Genomic DNA, 20,211 nt, shown 5'->3' on the forward strand with positions numbered 1-20,211 from the left:
AGGGGCAGAATTAACAAGAGGGACCTCAAGAGCTGTATCAGATTCAATGACCTCTCTGTCCTTACTCAGCCTTCCGTTTGCCAGGCTCTGGGGGTGCCTCTGGTTCCGGATAATCCAGCAGAGCCTGCTTTCGCTCTCTCTCCTTTATCAGCTGCATGCCACAGTAAGTCACAAACAGTACTGAGAGAGTGGACAGGGGGAAGCCTGAGGGAATCACAAGGGAGCCATTATTCTCCACGTACAAGCTGTTTTTTTTTTTGTTGTTTTTTTTTGTATTCCTCTGGAGTTGCTGTGCTGATACAACTTTATATTTGAAGCAACATTTTCATGCAGGCCATATATACACTGATGGCCTAAAGTACAGATTTTGCAAGCAAAGAGACATTCAACTGATCACAAAGTATAGTCAGGACATTACTAATGTAACAAAGCAACACCACCAAATACAGCACCATCACTATTTGAAAAATGTCATTTTTGATCAAATCTAGACAGTCCCCATTTCCAGCAGCCATCACTCCAACACTTTATCCTTGAGTAATCATCCTAAATTGCTCAAATTTACTAGAAAATCACTTGCCATTATATCAAACACAGCTGAAAGCTATTTGGTTCATAAAATTAAGCTTAATATTGTGTTTCTTTTTGAGTTGCCACAAAATGAAATCTGGCATGTCTCAAGGTCAACATTAGGACAAAAATTGCAAAAAATAAACCGCTTTCTCTAGAAACTCGTCAGTCAATCATTGATTTGAGGAATTAAGGAATACAATGCTTGAAATTGACATATAACTGAATAATTCACACAAAGGTGTACACTACAGTCTTCAAAGACAAAGGAGAACTGGCTCTAACAAGGACAGAAAGAGACATGGAAGGCCAGATGTACAACTAAACAAGAGGATAAGTACATCAGAATCTCTAGTTTGAGAAATAGATGCCTCACATGTCCTCAGTTGACAGCTTCATTGAATTCTACCCGCTCAACCCCAGTTTCATGTACAACAGTAAAGAGAAGACTCAAGGGTGCAGGCCTTATGGGAAGAATTGCAAAGAAAACGCCACATTTGAACAGAAAATCAAAAGAGTGGGCAAAGAAACAGACATTGGACAACATATAATTGGAAAAGAGTGTAATGGATCTTAACCCCATTGGGTTTTTGTGGGATCAGCTAGACTGTAAGGTGTGTGAGAAGTGCCCGACAAGACAGCCACATCTATGGCAAGTGCTACAGGAAGCGTGGGGTGAAATGAGTATCTGGACAAACTGACAGCTAGAATGCCAAGGATCTGCAAAGCTGTCATTGCTGCACGTGGAGGATTTTTTGATGAGAACTCTTTGAAGTAGTTTAAGAAGTTATGACATTTTTTTCAAATTGTAATAATAATTTTTCACATTATTAATGTCTTGACTATATATTGTGATCAGTTGAATGCCACTTTGGTGAATAAATACCAATTTCTTTCCATAAGAGTAAAATCTGAACATTATTCCAAACTTTTGGCCGTGTGTATGTGTGTGTGTATATCAGACATAATAATAAAGTACATAAAAGTGATTTACATATTTAGTTATCAAAGGTTTAATACATTCTACACAATATTCTAATAAAATAAGTTTCAGATACAATTATTATACTACACTTTAAAACAAATAAATTACCTTTAAGAAGCAGTCTCTTGGCAACCAGCTGAGCAAAATCAAGACTGTTCAGTGCCAGGACATTGTACAGGACAATTTGCCAGAAGTTAACAGCATTGAACACGCCTCTGATTCGACGCGACATAGCCTCAGACATAAGACCCCGCTGGAAAAATATAAAAATTACATTCTGGCTCAACTTCAACACTTCTATGAAGAAACATAGCTGTGGGAAGCAGGCTATTCAATGATTATATACTATTAAATCTGTTTAAAGAGAATTACTTGTAGTGTGATGACATTATTAAAACCCAAATGCTCAAATCCAGGACAGTAAATTAAACAGCATTTGCTCAGTTGATTTGTCTCTGGGATCTCACCTCAATAGTGGAGAACGGTGGCAGAGAGAAGAACTTGGCCACCCACAGTTCAAAATTTAGGCCAAAGCAGTTAAAGAAAGACCAGATGTAGACCAGTTCACAGGGTCCAACCCACAGGGTTGTGACAGCAAAGGTGCAGATGGTTGCTACAAGCTCCTTGATGATAGCATCATGGTTTTCTCCGATATAGTCATAGACATATCTTTAACAAAGAATAGGAGAATATCTTAGATTGATTCTGTATGCACAAACTTAAAGGGTTATTTCTCCCAAAAATGAAAATTCTCTCATCATTTACTCACCCTAATTATATCCTAGGTTTGTATGACTTTCTTCCTTCAACAGAACACATTTGAAGAAAAATAGATATCTTAGCTCAGTAGGTCATTTAAATGCAAGTGAATGGTGATCAGACATTTGAAGCTCTAAAAAGAACAGACTATCAGCATAAACATCATCCATATGACCCCAGCATTTAAATTAATGTCTTCTAAAGCGACATGATCACTTTTGGTGTGAAAAAGATTAATATTTAAGTACATTTTAACTCTAAATCATCCTTTCCGCTCAGCATCAGTATGCACTTGTGACGTCGCACCCCGTTGTCCGTAACACCCAGAAGAGCAGAGCTGTTTACAAGAGCTGTTGAGTTAGAGGAACTCTACAGAAGCTTTGATGGTTTTGGTTTAGATCTGCATTTATACAGTATCTGTTTTTTACCCACAATGGTGCGTTTGTGTGCTTATCCTAGATGTCTCAACCGAGAGAATGTGAGATTATGTCTGTAGCCTGCCAACTCGAATACGTCAACACGAGAGACCGCATGATCTCAGCGCATTCTGCTGCTGACTGAAAGCAATGGTTAATAGTTAAGAAGTACTTATCACTTTAGAAGACATTAAATGTATCCGCTGGAGACGTATCAATAATGTTTCTGCTGACTGTCTGTGATTTTTGGAGCTTCATTTACATTTGAAGGACCTACTAAAAAAAAATCAAATTTTCTTCAAATGTGTTCTGATGAAGAAATAAATTCATACACACCCGGAATACCATGAGGTTGAGTAAATGATGAGGGAATTTTCATTTCTGGGTGAACTAGCCAAGTATTTTAGACCAACAAATATGAAAATATACGTTAAAACAATACAGATGCACATAGAAGTGTTAGTGATTATTTTCTCACTTGCAGAGCCAGTCATTGATTCCTCTGTCAAAGTACCTGAAATAGTAAATTTCAGAAAACAAACAAACTTATCTTTAATGATCAGCTTGCACCATATGTCAACTGCTACCAAAAACATACTCTCTTTCATTTCTCACACTTCTCTTCTGTACATAGGAATACTTACGTATCAGCGAAGACATAGATCATTGTGATGCATTTAGGGGGCTGGGGAGGATCCAGCTGGTCCAGTCTGGATACCGTGTTAATGACACCAAACATAATGGCTGATTTCACCCAGTCATACACCAGATTGGAGTATGCCAACCCAGCTGAAACGTAATTTAAGTAGTATTGTTGTGATAGTGAACCAAAAATGAAATGGCACAAGATAGCACTTGAAATCAACTTTTAACAAATAGTTTGAACCTACTTCTATTTAAAATAACAATTTCTTAGCTTCCACTGTTTATGTCCAGCTATTTATAAACAATAATGTATTTTTTCAAACTGACCAAGAGACCAATCAGACAGTTGATTCACAAGCTTCAAATCGCTAGGGATGGTCAAAATGTACAGGAAGTGGAAGAAGACATCCACCATCAAAATAGCACCAAGATGAACCAAAGCATAAATGGTGATGTTCCACATCTCTCTCTCCTTACGAGTCAAGTTAGAGATGTTAGCCTGAGAATATCAAAGGGAACAGAGCATTTCCTTAACCAGAATGGCACAATCAAGAACAACACACACTAACCAAGATTCTGCAGACTGGGCCTTTAAATTGGCTTGATATTCAAAATGTTGTTTGCTTCTACACATACAGGACCCACCTGCTTATGGAATCGATCAAAGGTCATGACAGGTCCAAAGAAGAAGAAGGGGAGGTAGAAGTTGTACTTGATCAGATCAAAGAAACTGTAGTTGCCATCCTTCTTCTCACAATTCTCTAAGGCAAAGCTCATACAGCGCATAATAGAGAACCCGCAACCTCCATAGAACAGGACGTCTTGCAAATCAAAGGAACCTGTCACAAAGCCTTCCTGCAATAAACATTGAGATAATCAGAACATCAAAATTACAAAGTTATCTGTCGTTTTTCACATGCTTTCTTGGTCACTTGAACTATATATAGGCAGAGATGTGTAATATAATTATTAGGAATCAGACAGGGGCAGACAAGTATTGAGGATCTAAATGCAGCATTTATTAATGTAGGAGCAAAGGGCAAACATGCAGTCCACGGGTGGCACAAAGGGCAAACAGGCAGTCCAAGGGGGCTACAAGACGGGGACTGGGTCAGGAGGCCTGGGAGGTGGCCACAGGACAGGGACTGGATCAGGAGGCCTGGGAGGTGGCCACAGGACAGGGACTGGGTCAGAGGCCTGGGAGGTGGCCACAGGACAGGGACTGGGTCAGGAGGCCTGGGAGGTGACCACAGGACCACAGCCATGGAGAACTCAGAGGGCAGAGCCGTGGAAGGCGGAGCCTTGGAAGGCTCAGGAGGCGGAGCCGTGGAAGGCTCAGGATGCGGAGCCGTGGGAAGCGGAGTCATGGAAAGTTCTGAAGGCGGAGCCGTGGAAGGCTCAGGAGATGGAGCCATGAAAGGCGGAGCTGTGGAAGGCTCTGGAGGTGGAGCTGTGGTAGTTGGCCCGTAGAAGGCTCTGGAGGCGGAGCCGTGGACGGCTCTGGAGGCGGAGCCATGGAAGGCTCTGGAGGTGGAGCCGAGGGGGGCTCTGGAGGCGGAGCCCTGGGAGGCTTGAGAGGTGAAGTCCTGGAAGGCGGAGCCCTGGGAGGCTCGAGAGGCGAAGCCCTGGAAGGCGGAGCCCTGGGAGGCTTGAGAGGCAAAGTCCTGGAAGGCAGAGCCCTGGGAGGCTCAAGAGGCAAAGCCCTGGAAGGCGAAGCCCTGGGAGGCTCAAGAGGCGAAGCCCTGGAAGGCGGAGCCCTAGAAGGCGAGGCACTGGAAGGCTCGAGAGGCGAGGCCCTGGGAAGCTCGAGAGGCGGAGCCCTGGGAGGCTCGAGAGGCGGATCCCTGGGAGGCTCGAGAGGGACCTCAGTGGTCGCGAGTACTAGCGGAGACTGAGGAGAAGGTGCCCTCTTCCTCCTTCGGCCAGCAGGAGGTGCGGTCCTGGGAACTGTCGGGGCTTCAGGTGCTGGCTCTGGCTCTGGGACGGTCGAGGCTGCAGGCGCTGGCTCACTGACGGTCGAGGCTACAGGCGCTGGCACACTGACGGTCAAGGTTACAGGCGCTGGCTCACTGATGGTCAAGGCTACAGGCGCTGGCTCACTGACCGTGGCATGCGTGAGTTCTGGTTCGCTGAACGTGGAAGGCAGAGCCATGGAAGGTTCTGTGGATGGAGCCATGGAAGGCGGACTGGAGAGCAGAGGCCTTTCCTCTTCTCCTCCTCCTCCGGGCAGACGAAGCCGTAAACACTGGCTCTGGGACAGACGAGGCCGGCAACGCTGGCTCTGGGACGGACGAGGCTGGCAACGCTGGCTCTGGGACGGACGAGGCTGGCAACGCTGGCTCTGGGACGGGCGAGACTTCCAGCGCGTCGGCCATGGCAGGTGTGGGCATTGGTTCGTTGGCCGTGGCAGGCGTGGGTGTTGGCTCGTTGGCCGTGGCAGGCGTGGGCGTTGGCTCGTTGGCCGTGGCAGGCATGGGCGTTGGCTCGTTGGCCGTAGCGGGCGTGGGCATTGGCTCATTGGCCGGACCCGGGATTGAGAGAGGTGGTTCCTCTACGGCGAATCTCTCCAAGATGAGCTCCACATACTCCTGCCAGGTGTAAGATCCGATCTCCGGCAATTTCCACCAACAGTGTTTTGGTACACCGATCCGTTATATGTTCTTCAAGGCCTTGTCATCAAAACCGGTGTGGATCGCCATGCTGGAGAAGAAGTAGGAGTACTCGCGGATTGATAGATCCGCCTGGGTCAGTTCTGCGAAGAATGCTGCTAGATCCATTTTGCGGTTCAGTCGTTCTGTTAGGAATCATATGAGGGCTGACGAGGAGTGAGGATCTAAATGCAGCATCTATTAATGTAGGAGCAAATGGTGAATAAGATAACTAAAAATAACTAAACAACACAGGGAACAAACAAAACATCCACGAGGGGATATCAAAATATAAACATGAGAAACTCAGACGGTTTATAACAGGTGTATGTACATTAATTATGTGTTGAATTGTAACAGTAGTTTGTACAATGTTTTTGTTACCATATTAAGCCATATGTTTTAGTGCATACACAACTTTAGCATTTAAAATACTGACAGAGAAGTGATGATTCAGTGGCTATGAATGTTCTCACCTGCCAAGTGTTAAAAGGCTCCATCTTGAAAGTTGCCAGGCTGGTAAGTCCAGCCACAAAGCAGAGCCACTTCCTCTTAATGAGTGCCACGCTGTAAAGGATGATGCAATGTGACAGGATGAGAGAGATGTATGTCCATCCCATAGTAATCAGGACAGCTAGAGATCCATACAGCATGTAGATCAATGATCTGTGCTGTGGGTTAGGAAGAAAAGCATTATTATTTGTGAAAAGTCACATTTCTGTCATCCAACTGGCACATGCAAAAATAAAAACATAAAGGGATTTTTAATAGTAAATACAGTAATTACAGAGCTGATTTAGAAAGGATATCAGGTATCAGCTGTAGTTGTAATAGCTGCTGTATTAGTTTATCAATTAGTATCAAAGCAAATAAGTAGTGGCAAGAACTTTCAAAGTTACCTTGTATCCATCTAAACCAATCTTCATTGTCAGCAGACAACAACAAGAATGCACTTAACATTTCACACAACATTTGGATAAGATCATTTCACCGATACATTGTTTATATCAAAAGGAATTTGTTTTAATATTATTTTGCTACAGTTGGCACATCATGTTGGGACATCAAGTCATGCAACATCCACAAAACATTTATTAAAAAATGTCACAACCATCACAACACATAGTATCACTCTTAAATCCCTGTCCATGATGCAATCATCATCCATAGGGGTATAACTACATACCTTTGGGGACACGATCGAACAGATTTCAGCAAAGATCACGTGACCAGAGAGGGCAAACAGGATGTGATTGCGAAAAGTGGTGAACCACATAACCCATTCAAAATCTGATACATCCTGAAGAAACAGAGAATATCAGTAATGGACAGCTTTAATATTATTGTGTTGAACTGCATTTTAGTAAACTTGTAAACACATGGTTGAAATATACTTGCCATTTTTCTGCCAAAGTAGTACCATCCTGGTTTCACATTCTCCTTAAATTCCCTCCGGCTTACATTCTCTGGAGAAAAAAGGAAAAAGGTTTCAGGATCAAGTATTTCCAAAGGTGTAATGATACAATTTGCCACATGACTATGATCATGTTTTTCTATTTGATATAAAAAAGGAGTCAGGCTTTGTTCCATTGTTGAAACATTACTATACGTTCAGCGTATGCATTCTCTACAGACAGCTAATCTTGTTTTACATGTGCTGTTGCAGAAAGAAATTAAATGGACAATAAATTCACATGATGCACATGCTAAGATGATGATGTGTGGTTGTACTCCTGAGGTGAGCTCCAGAGCTAAACTTAATAGCATTACATAATGTCATTTTTGACAGTCTGCCTGTGATAATCCAGACTCTCAAATATATCTCTGGAGGATTTTGGGATTGTTTGGTCCTGTTAAATCTGACAAATCTTAGTCATACAAATTAAAAAGATAGTATACATTTTACATAGACCATTTGAGAGTAAAATAGTGCTGAAAATAGTTAATCTAGGACTGGAACATTTAAAATGGCAGCCCGACGTGATCAATTTCTGATCTTTAAAAAGGCCAGAACAGGGCGGGCTATCACCTGCACAAATGTCAATAAGCAAAACAGCCCAAACAGAAACAAATAAACTTGCATGGTATTTACAATTAGGACAAGAGCAACTGCACCTTTACTCTGACATTTTTGGATAGTGTTCTAGGACATCCATGATGGACATATAACACCAATTCTGAAATCTTTGATTAATAAATGCAAGCATAATGGAGAACCCGCAACCTCCATAGAACAGGACGTCTTGCAGATCAAAGAAACCTATAACAAAGCCTTCTTGCATTAAAACATTGAGAGATAATCAGAACATCAAATTTACAAAGCTATCTGTCCTTTTTCCTATGCTTTCATGGACACTTGAACTAGGAAGAGATGTGTAATATAACACTGCCTTTGGCCAGTTTGTTGGGATTAACTTTATTTTTTGGTTAGAGGTGGAATGCATATACATTTATTGTGGGTTGATTGTAACAGCAGTAGTACTGTTTTTAACATATCATACAATATGTATTAAGTCATCCACAACTTTGGCATATGAAATACTGATAGAGAAGTGATGATTCAGTGGCTATGGAATATGGATTACTTTGACTCTCAGATAGGCTATGCAAAACGTATACTATCTTTTTAATTAGTATGATTTGTCAGATTTAATAGCATAGTGCTCCAATTTACAATTATGACAAGAATGGATGACATTTTTGTTGGAGTTCTAGGACATCCATGATGGACATATAACCATACTTATGAAATATTTGATTAATTTAGTGTAAAAATAAAGAGGTAAAAAATAAGATTTACCATTGGAGGCCTCAATGATCCAGCTGCCGGCCCACAAGAGTGCAAGAAAGAGGACAACAGTGTAGCAGTACAGCTCATACCTAGGAAGGGCTGCCTTGATCCCCATGGTTAACTTTAAGAAAATAGGATAAAATACATTAAAACTTTAACATTATTACAAGCTTGTTACACTCATCATAAAATTATCCCTCAGAAGTTATTTAGGCAAATAAAACAAAAACCCACAGACGTCACAAATTTGACTATCCACTAACAGTTGTCAGATCCAACGGCCTAATGTCAATCAACTGATTGTTTTCAAAATGTTGATAATCTAAAGAATTTACCGTATCAGTTTTTAAAAGACCCGCTGTCACGCGCATCAAACTCACTAACGGCCGTTACAGGTCAAACGTCACTCACTCTTAAACTCCTCAGATATCCACACACTGAACCTTCTGTACTTTCATCTACTTTACAACCAAGTCAAGAGTCATATATTTAAATAATTTTAAGGTTTTGGTGAAATTTAGAGTGAAAAAAAATAAATAAATCGTAGCTCTAAAACTATAGGCAAAGAAAACTATTCTGGCAGGACTTAAAGACGGGATCAAATTTAACCATTTATATCTGAGGCCAAAAAAAAAAAAAAAAATCTGTCCAATCAGAGGAGAATTTTGAGACGTTGATATTAATATTAATGACGTTACACAAAGATATCTACATATTTAGTAATTGCAAAGAAGACACACTTTTGGTGAGGCGAAATGTGTAAATAATGAAATAATATTAAATTATCCTCTCAATACATCCGTCCCGTTTCCTCAGTACCGATGGTGCATTCTTTAAGAGGCAGTAGTAGCTGGTGTGGATGTTGCGAGAGGGGGCGTGGAGTGCGTTTATAATCCGGACTGGAACCGCAGAAGGGGTGGCACCAGCACTGTCCATCAAAGAGGCGCACACATTAAAGATCCAGCGCTAATTGGTGCAGGTGCTGTCATTACTGGAAAAACTAAATAATTATGATAGTCACGCTGTTAGATCGCTTCAAACTGAATTTCCAATAAAGATGACTTAAAAAGTGAGTTCCGAATGGCCCTTATTTTTTTGCCCCACACCTTTTAGCTTTTCAAAACTCTCATATTGGATGGTAAAGTCTGCGAATGGAATATGGGCATACACTGTAAAAAAAAATAATGTAAAATGTATGGTAATAAACTGGCAGCTGTTGTTGCCAGAAATTTACTGTAAATACAATAGGCCTACAGTAACCATGTTTTATAGAATGTCATTTTGATGCCTGTATATTTTACGGTGCATTACCACATATATTATTAAATTATAAATGTAATACTTCTTCTGAAACTACAAAACTCTGCTTTTCACTTTATAATGTATCGTTACTCACTGTAGTAATTACAGAAAGGCTCATGATGACATGAAGTTCATCAATAGTGGCTCTTCCAGTAGCAATGAGCAATAAACATGTGACAGTGCTCAGTGTCACTAACACACACACCAAACACCATCATTGTAAGACATATGAAATCTTAATAATGCAGTAAACATTAACTCATCTACATCAAATATGACTCAAAACACCCAATGTACATAACTAATATTAAAAAGAAGTAGAAGCATAACTATACCCATAAAATATATTGAAATTTGATGGGTTGCGCAGGGAACTCCGGGAATGCCCGATCATTTTTAATTTTTTTTGTGTGTGTGTTGTTTTTTACTGTAATTTTTAACAATAATGTATGGTAAAAAGTACATGTACTCACTTGTTAAAAATAATATACATTTTTACTGTTAATTATACGGTAAAATAATACTTTTTACATGTAAAAAAGGTAATTTTTACAACATTGTACCATACAATTGCATTTATTGTCTTTTCAAATATATTATACATTTTTACCATGTATTTCAAGATAACTGCTCCTTAACCAATTCAGTTTTTATACTGTAGCATTTTTACAGTCTTTACTGTTAACATTACGGCCATTTTTTAACAGTGTAGGGATGATCACTTTATTTTTAATGGGGCTCACTGAGGCTATGGGGAATACCCACAATGCCTTGGGCTTGACTTCTTTTATTATTTTTCCTTGGACAAAGTGGACAAATGGGGCTTTTAAATGGTTGTTGTTAAGAAGTCATAGAGTTTTTAGCTCTTTTGTCATATTATTTATGCTGTTTAGTTGTAAATAATTGTTTCGTGTGGTGTTACCATCAGGGTGATTTGTGTCCCTTTGATCAAGTTGATTTAATGACCTACATATAATCAGTTGTGATCCTCATTATTCATATTGTGTTGTTGTTTAGCATAATTTTAGTCTATTCACTTTTACTTTTAAGTTGAATCAACAATTAAATAGCAAATCTGAATTAAGCCTACTTGCATCTAGTTACTTTAACATAAATAGTTAAGTTTGTTCTATATGAACACCAAGTTAAGTGAACTCAATATAATTTTTTTTGGAGACGTTATTACTCAATTAAATTGAGGGAATGAATTTACAGAATCAATGAAGTAGACTAAAATGATTAGGGTTTTAATGTATGTTGTTATAGAATGCAGAGTTAAAGAAATGCTTTCTTTTCGTAGTTTGTGTTCAGGGTGCATGACAGAACTGTGTCAAAGAAATAAAGTGGGGATGATCCATCCTTCAGCCATAACTTTTACATTGCATGAATTCCAGTTATACATGGCATTAAAAAACCTTAAGCAAAATGTTCAGGTGATAGAAAGTAACCACATTTAGAGGGACAGGTCCCCTTTAAGTGGTCAGTCTATATGTTTTTACATTTGAACCCCCAATCTTAAATATTTGGTTACGTTCTTGCTACACTAAAAGGCAACTCACCATTCATTGCCTCATTCTTCGTACTTTCACTCATAACTCAATTATTTAATAAGTAGCTAATGGTAAAGGTGAACCTGTATTATCAGAAAATAAAATGGCACAGACAGATTCATCACTTACAATCATACAACATTTTTAAATGTGTGAAAAACACTGAAAAAATGTTAACCTAAAATATCTATGTGGTAAAATCTAAATTAACTGGTTTTATGTAAGTCAAAATAGTATTTAACATTACTACATCCACATTAATACGTTTGGTTACACCAGCAACACTTTTATGGGTTAAATCAGATAGAAATAGCTGTGATTTAATTATTGATACAGCCACACAATTTGATATAGATTTGGTATTAAAGAAACACTCAAAAGATATGAATAGCCTTCTTTGAATGTACTGTATATGCACAGGAAAAAAAGTCTGTGATCAATAGCTGCAGTATGTGGGTTGGTCAGTTATACAGGGTTAAGAGGGTTACTTTTGAAATGCATTCCACTACAGATTACAGAATACATGCTGTAAATGTAATTTGTAACGTATTCCATAAGATTACTCAAGGTCAGTAACATATTCTAAATACTTTGGATTACTTCTTCGGCACCAAAGTCACTTGGTTTGACTATAAAAACTCTCCCAGTACAGTCAGACAAAATACACATGTTAAGAATACATCATCTGAAAAACCTAAATATCTCATGCAGTGTTGTTTTTTTTTAAACATATTTTTACAGGAAAACAATACAATAATTATTATCAAGATTATGATTTTTGCCCTAATATCAAAGGTCTTACTAGAAAAAAAGAAATTATGATCCAACATGAATTTTCCTGATAAAAAAATATGATTGTGCCTGGTAACGTGTGCGTGTAAAATGGCTAGAAATAGCATTTTAGCTTAGCGTAAATCTGACAAATTACACAAGGTTTATTTCTATTTCTTCTGCTCCAAACTTCAAACTTACTTCTCTGTCTGCTCGTATGAATCTAACATCATAAAGTGTTTCACCGCTGTTCAAATGCACTTTGGATCGCATCTTTTATATGTATAAATGTTTTCCATCTGAAACGACTAAATATTAAAATAAAACAAATGACAATAAAATGTAAAGTAATCTCTTCAGTAATCAAAATACCTTTTGAATGTAACGGTTTTCTAAATACCAGTGATTTAAATTGTATCTGTAGTGGAATACAGTTAATTATTTTGTATTTTAAATATGTACTCCCATTACATTTATTTTATTACTCCCCAACCATTGTCACATGTACCAAATGTCCCCACAAAAAGGATAGTAAGAGATTACCTACATTATGGGGACCAGCTAGTTTTCAAGAGGAAAACGGTTTAATAAACATACATAACAATATCTTCTCTTAATGAAAATCTAAAAAATGCAAAAAGTTACATTTAGGGCTAGAGTTTACATGATATATATATATATATATATATATATATATATATATATATATATATATATATACAGTCAGGTCCATGAATATTGGGACATCGACACAATTCTAATCTTTTTGGCTCTATACACCACCACAATGGATTTGAAATTAAACGAACAAGATGTGCTTTAACTGCAGACTTTCAGCTTTAATTTGAGGTTATTTACATCCAAATCAGGTGAACGGTGTAGGAATTACAACAGTTTGTATATGTGCCTCCCACTTTTTAAGGGACCAATGGGACAATTGGCTGCTCAGCTGTTCCATGGCCAGGTGTGTGTTATTCCCTTATTATCCCATTTACAAGGAGCAGATAAAAGGTCCAGAGTTCATTTCAAGTGTGCTATTTGCATTTGGAAAGTGTTGCTGTCAACTCTCAATATGAGATCCAGAACAGGAAGGCCAGATTAGAGGTTGCCAAACAACATCTAAAAAAGCCTTCACCATACTGGAACAATATCCTATGGACAGATGAGACAAAGATCAACTTGTACCAGAGTGATGGGAAGAGAAGAGTATGGAGAAGGAAAGGAACTGCTCATGATCCAAAGCATACCACCTCATCAGTGAAGCATGGTGGTGGTAGTGTCATGGCGTGGGCATGTATGGCTGCCAATGGAACTGGTTCTCTTGTATTTATTGATGATGTGACTGCTGACAAAAGCAGCAGGATGAATTCTGAAGTGTTTCGGGCAATATTATCTGCTAATTTTCAGCCAAATGCTTCAGAACTCATTGGACGGCGCTTCACGGTACAGATGGACAATGACCCGAAGCATACTGCGAAAGCAACCAAAGAGTTTTTTTAAGGGAAAGAAGTGGAATGTTATGCAATGGCCAAGTCAATCACCTGACCTGAATCCGATTGAGCATGCATTTCACTTGCTGAAGACAAAACTGAAGGGATAAATGCCCCAAGAACAAGCAGGAACTGAAGACAGTTGCATTAGAGGCCTGGCAGAGCATAACCAGGGATGAAACCCAGCGTCTGGTGATGTCTATGAGTTCCAGACTTCAGGCTGTAATTGACTGCAAAGGATTTGCAACCAAGTATTAAACAGTGAAAGTTTGATTTATGATTGTTAATCTGTCCCATTACTTTTGGTCCCTTAAAAAGTGGGAGGCACATATACAAACTGTTCACCTGATTTGGATGTAAATACCCTAAAATTAAAGCTGAAAGTCTGCAGTTAAACCACATCTTGTTCGTTTAATTTAAAATCCATTGTGGTAGAGCCAAAAAGATTAGAATTGTGTCGATGTCCCAATATTTATGGACCTGACTGTATATATATATATATATATATATATATATATATATATATATATATATATATATATATATTATACATATATATATATATATACAGTGAGGAAAATAAGTATTTGAACACCCTGCTATTTTGCAAGTTCTCCCACTTGGAAATCATGGAGGGGTCTGAAATTGTCATCGTAGGTGCATGTCCACTGTGAGAGACATAATCTAAAAAAAAAAATCCAGAAATCACAATATATGATTTTTTAACTATTTATTTGTATGATACAGCTGCAAATAAATATTTGAACACCTGTATATCAGCTAGAATTCTGACCCTCAAAGACCTGTTAGTCTGCCTTTAAAATGTCCACCTCCACTCCATTTATTATCCTAAATTAGATGCACCTGTTTGAGGTCGATAGCTGCATAAAGACACCTGTCCACCCCATACAATCAGTAAGAATCCAACTACTAACATGGCCAAGACCAAAGAGCTGTCCAAAGACACTAGAGACAAAATTGTACACCTCCACAAGGCTGGAAAGGGCTACGGGGAAATTGCCAAGCAGCTTGGTGAAAAAAGGTCCACTGTTGGAGCAATCATTAGAAAATGGAAGGAGCTAAACATGACTGTCAATCTCCCTCAGACTGGGGCTCCATGCAAGATCTCACCTCGTGGGGTCTCAATGATCCTAAGAAAGGTGAGAAATCAGCCCAGAACTACACGGGAGGAGCTGGTCAATGACCTGAAAAGAGCTGGGACCACCGTTTCCAAGGTTACTGTTGGTAATACACTAAGACGTCATGGTTTGAAATCATGCATGGCACGGAAGGTTCCCCTGCTTAAACCAGCACATGTCAAGGCCCGTCTTAAGTTTGCCAATGACCATTTGGATGATCCAGAGGAGTCATGAGAGAAAGTCATGTGGTCAGATGAGACCAAAATAGAACTTTTTGGTCATAATTCCACTAACCGTGTTTGGAGGAAGAAGAATGATGAGTACCATCCCAAGAACACCATCCCTACTGTGAAGCATGGGGGTGGTAGCATCATGCTTTGGGGGTGTTTTTCTGCACATGGGACAGGGCGACTGCACTGTATTAAGGAGAGGATGACCGGGGCCATGTATTGCGAGATTTTGGGGAACAACCTCCTTCCCTCAGTTAGAGCATTGAAGATGGGTCGAGGCTGGGTCTTCCAACATGACAATGACCCGAAGCACACAGCCAGGATAACCAAGGAGTGGCTCTGTAAGAAGCATATCAAGGTTCTGGCGTGGCCTAGCCAGTCTCCAGACCTAAACCCAATAGAGAATCTTTGGAGGGAGCTCAAACTCCGTGTTTCTCAGCGACAGCCCCGAAACCTTATTGATCTAGAGAAGATCTGTGTGGAGGAGTGGGCCAAAATCCCTCCTGCAGTGTGTGCAAACCTGGTGAAAAACTACAGGAAACGTTTGACCTCTGTAATTGCAAACAAAGGCTACTGTACCAAATATTAACATTGATTTTCTCAGGTGTTCAAATACTTATTTGCAGCTGTATCATACAAATAAATAGTTAAAAAATCATACATTGTGATTTCTGGATTTTTTTTTTTAGATTATGTTTCTCACAGTGGACATGCACCTACGATGACAATTTCAGACCCCTCCATGATTTCTAAGTGGGAGAACTTGCAAAATAGCAGGGTGTTCAAATACTTATTTTCCTCACTGTATATATATATATATATATATAACAAGCAGAGTATCAAAACAATAGAAAGGTCTGCAACAAATAACAACCATGTGTCTGCACCCTACAAGGTTATCAAAATAAACTTAAATATATATAAAAGCAAAGATATTTACTCAATGTCTTTGTGGTCTGGCACAACATAGACTGGAAAGTTTTAGTTGCTAGTTTATTTGTTTTAACATAATATGTGGAGAAAGTGTGAATGTTGATAAAGAACAAAGACATTCTGTTATATATATATAAAAAAAAAGAAAAAAAGAAAGAAAACTTCATAGTGAAAGCATTAAATTAAGATTTCAGTGAAATTTCATGGAAGTGCAAAATAGGTTTGAACAGCAGATGGAGACATGCTATGAAACTAAATATACAGGGAATCCCTTAAAGGGTTAGTTCACCCAAAGATGAAAATTCTAATTTATTCACCCTCATGCCATCACAGATGTGACTTTTCTTTTCTGCTGAACACATACAAAGATTTTTAGAAAACATATCTGCTCTTTAGGTCCATTCAGTGCAAGTGAATGGTGACCAGAACTCTGAAGGTCCAAAAAGCACATAAAGACAGCAGAAAAGTAATCCATAAGACTCCAGTGGTTAAATGTATATCTTCAGAAGCGATTTGATAGGTGTGTGTGAGAAAAAGATCAATATTTAAGTCTTTTTTACTATTTATATTTATATTTACATTTATGCATTTGGCAGACGCTTTTATCCAAAGTGACTTACAGAGCCCTTATTACAGGGACAATCCCCCAGAGCAACCTGGAGTTAAGTGCCTTGCTTAAGGACACAATGGTGGTGACTGTGGGGATCGAACCAGCAACCTTCTGATTATCAGATTACCAGTTATGTGCTTTAGACCACTACACCACCACCACTCCTATAAGAATGCTTTGTGATGGTGGCATAGTTGGCTAAAGCAAATAACTGTTAATCAGAAGGTCACTGGTTCGATCCCCACTGCCACCACCATTGTGTCCTTGAGCAAGGCACTTAACTCCAGTTTGCTACGGGGGAATTGTCCCTCTAATAAATGCATTGTAAATCGCTTTGGATTAAAAGCGTCTGCATAAATGTAAATCTGAATTGGCAAAAAACTAAATAAGAATGCGAAAGTGGAGATTTATAGTAAAATTGATTTATTTCTCACACACACTTATTATATCACTTCTGAAGATATAGATTTAACCATGGAGTCTTCTGGGTCACTTATATACTGCCTTTATGTGCTTTTTAAACCTTTAGAGTGCTGGCCACCATTCACTTGCATTAAATGGACCTACAGAGCTGAAATACTCTTCTAAATATCTTCATACACATCTGGGATGGCATTAGGGTGAGTAAATGATGAGAGATTTTTCATTTTTAGGTGAACTGTCTTTTAACCATGTAAGTAATTTTGTGTTTGAAACCCCACCTATTGTGATACTCAAGACATGCACTGGCAAATGATTGTGATGCCCATTGCCCAAAATCTTCGGTGTAAGTAACAGATTTTCATATTTTATTCACATCTATATTGCTGTTCCACGGTTATACAGATTCAACAATAGCAAAGCAATTTAGGAATATTGTAAAATAATCAGAAAATCAGATGGCCGCCTCGGTGTGGAGCTCTTTTTTTTGTTGTTTTTGTTAGTTTGTCCTGTGTTTAGCAATCTTTTACCAATCAGTTTTACCAGGGACGAACTGCTGAACATTCGGCAGCACATACCAGATCATCTTTTCCCGGTTTTTCAATATTCGGACGTTTTGCTGGACATTTTAGTTGGAGGCGCTGCTGTGTTGTTTAGGCGCTACGAGACGCAGGCGAGGGAGACGAGCTGGCGCGCTGGTTAAACTCCGTCAGCGCGGCGTTCGCACAGCGCTGCCGAGCATTCATCTCGCAAATCTCCGCTCTCTTCCCAACAAAACGGACGAACTACATCTCCTCACACATACTAATAAGGACTTTTCAAACTCTGCTGCACTGTGCTTCACTGAAACCTGGCTGAGTGAAGCCATTCCGGACAGCGCATTACATCTGCCGGGCTTCCAGCTGTTCAGAGCGGATCGCATCGCGGAGTTAACGGGGAAAACGAGAGGCGGTGGAACATGCTTTTACATCAACGAAAGTTGGTGTACAGATGTAACAACACTAAAAAGGATGTGCTGTCCTACTCTGGAAGCGCTCTTTATTAACTGTAACCGTTCTACTCGCCGCGGGAGTTTTCTTCGTTTATTCTGGTGAGTGTTTACATTCCTCCAAACGCGTCTGGGAACTTAGCGCTGCAACAGCTGGCTGATCAAATCTCAGACACAGAACAACAATACCCGGACTCAGTCATTATTATTCTTGGGGACTTTAACAAAACAAATCTCACACGCGAACTGCCCAAATACAGACAGCACATTACGTGCCCCACCAGAGACAGGAATATATTGGATCACTGCTATACAACATTAAAGGATGCATATCGCTCTGTCCCACGTGCAGCTTTGGGACTCTCTGATCACTGTCTGGTTCATCTTCTCCCGACCTACAGGCAGAAATTAAAATCAACAAAGCCAGTTGTAAGGACTATAAGGAGATGGACTATTGAAGCAGAGCTGGAACTACAAGCCTGCTTTGACTGCACTGATTGGAGTGTTTTTGAAGCTGCAGCTACAGACCTGGACGTGCTCACAGATACTGTTACATCATACATCAGTTTCTGTGAGGATATGTGCATCCCTACTAGGACATTTTTGTCATTCAACAATGATAAACCATGGTTCACAGGGAAACTCAGACAGCTTCGTCATGCCAAAGAGGAGGCTTACAGGGGTGGGGATAGAGTCTTGTATAATCAGGCCAGGAACACACTGAATAAGGAAATCAGAGTGGCTAAAAGAAGCTACTCTGAGAAGCTGAAAAGCAAGTTTTCAGCTAACGACCCTGCATCAGTGTGGAGTGGCCTGAAACAACTTACTAATTACAGGACTCCTACCCCCAACCCTGTGGCGGACCAACGACTGGCTGACGACCTGAATGTGTTTTACGGCAGATTTGAAAGGCCCGATTTCACACCACATGCACTCGGACCTTCATTTCACACAACCATTAACACCTCCTGCAACCCCCCTCCTCCCCCCTCCTGCTACACTACCTGCACTCAAGATCTGTGAGGACGATGTGTGCCGTGTCTTTCGGAAGCAAAGGACAAGGAAGGCTCCAGGACCAGATGGCATCTCACCAGCTTGCCTTCGTTCCTGTGCTAACCAACTGGCCCCCATCTTCACTCAGATCTTCAATAGATCACTGGAGCAGTGTGAAGTCCCATGCTGCTTCAAACGCTCAGTTATTATCCCCGTCCCTAAGAAACCTAAAATCACAGGACTTAATGACTACAGACCTGTCGCCCTGACATCTGTGGTCATGAAGTCATTTGAGAGACTGGTGTTGGCCCACCTGAAGGACATCACTGGACCCTTTCTGGACCCCCTTCAATTTGCTTATCGAGCAAACAGGTCTGTGGATGATGCAGTCAACATGGGTTTGCATCATATCCTGCAACATCTGGACAGACCGGGGACATACGTAAGGATCCTTTTGTGGACTTCAGCTCGGCTTCAACACAATCATACCAGATATACTCCGGACTAAGTTAAACCAACTCCCTGTTCCCACCTCTACCTGTCAGTGGATTACCAGCTTTTTGACGGACAGGCAGCAGCTTGTGAGGCAGGGAAAATTCACTTCCACCACCTGTACCATCAGCACTGGTGCCCCCCAGGGATGTGTGCTCTCCCCACTTCTCTTCTCCCTGTACACCAATGACTGCACCACCAAGGACCCATCTGTCAGGCTCCTGAAGTTTGCAGACGACACCACTGTCATCGGCCTTATCCAAGATGATGATGAGTCTGCATATAGAAAGGAGGTTGAACGGCTGGCTTTCTGGTGCAGTCAAAACAACCTGGAGCTGAACACGCTCAAAACAGTGGAGATGATTGTGGACTTTAGGAGGAACACCCCAACATTGTCCCCCCTCACCATTCTAAACAGCACTGTGGCAGCAGTGGAGTCATTCAGGTTCCTGGGCACTACCATCTCACAGGACCTGAAG

The 20,211-nt window shown here is 40.2% G+C and overlaps 1 protein-coding gene across 1 annotated transcript; it reads right to left on the reverse strand.

The window, feature by feature from the left end:
- Nucleotides 1–61: 61 nt before the first annotated feature.
- On the reverse strand, nt 62–8,929 carry LOC127645593 (protein-cysteine N-palmitoyltransferase HHAT-like protein). Its single transcript, XM_052129256.1, has 11 exons — nt 8,824–8,929; nt 7,422–7,489; nt 7,210–7,323; nt 6,500–6,694; nt 4,021–4,230; nt 3,703–3,874; nt 3,375–3,519; nt 3,209–3,244; nt 2,023–2,224; nt 1,664–1,808; nt 62–204 (listed from the first exon to the last, which is right to left on the reverse strand). Exons 1-11 carry the CDS (start codon nt 8,927–8,929, stop codon nt 62–64), a joined length of 1,536 nt encoding a protein of 511 aa, XP_051985216.1.
- Nucleotides 8,930–20,211: the final 11,282 nt, after the last annotated feature.

This window comes from Xyrauchen texanus, chromosome 6 (genome assembly GCF_025860055.1).
Source record: "Xyrauchen texanus isolate HMW12.3.18 chromosome 6, RBS_HiC_50CHRs, whole genome shotgun sequence".
Taxonomy (NCBI): domain Eukaryota; kingdom Metazoa; phylum Chordata; class Actinopteri; order Cypriniformes; family Catostomidae; genus Xyrauchen; species Xyrauchen texanus.

Bases quoted from the DNA above. Each gene is read 5' to 3' on its own strand.
- LOC127645593 (XM_052129256.1), bottom strand. From the start codon at position 8,929: ATGGGGATCAAGGCAGCCCTTCCTAGGTATGAGCTGTACTGCTACACT. The intron at 3,520-3,702 runs GTCAGTTTGAAA...ATTACGTTTCAG, and splicing joins ACTGTCTGATTGGTCTCTTG to CTGGGTTGGCATACTCCAAT. The intron at 205-1,663 runs GTAATTTATTTG...TGATTCCCTCAG, and splicing joins CAAGAGACTGCTTCTTAAAG to GCTTCCCCCTGTCCACTCTC.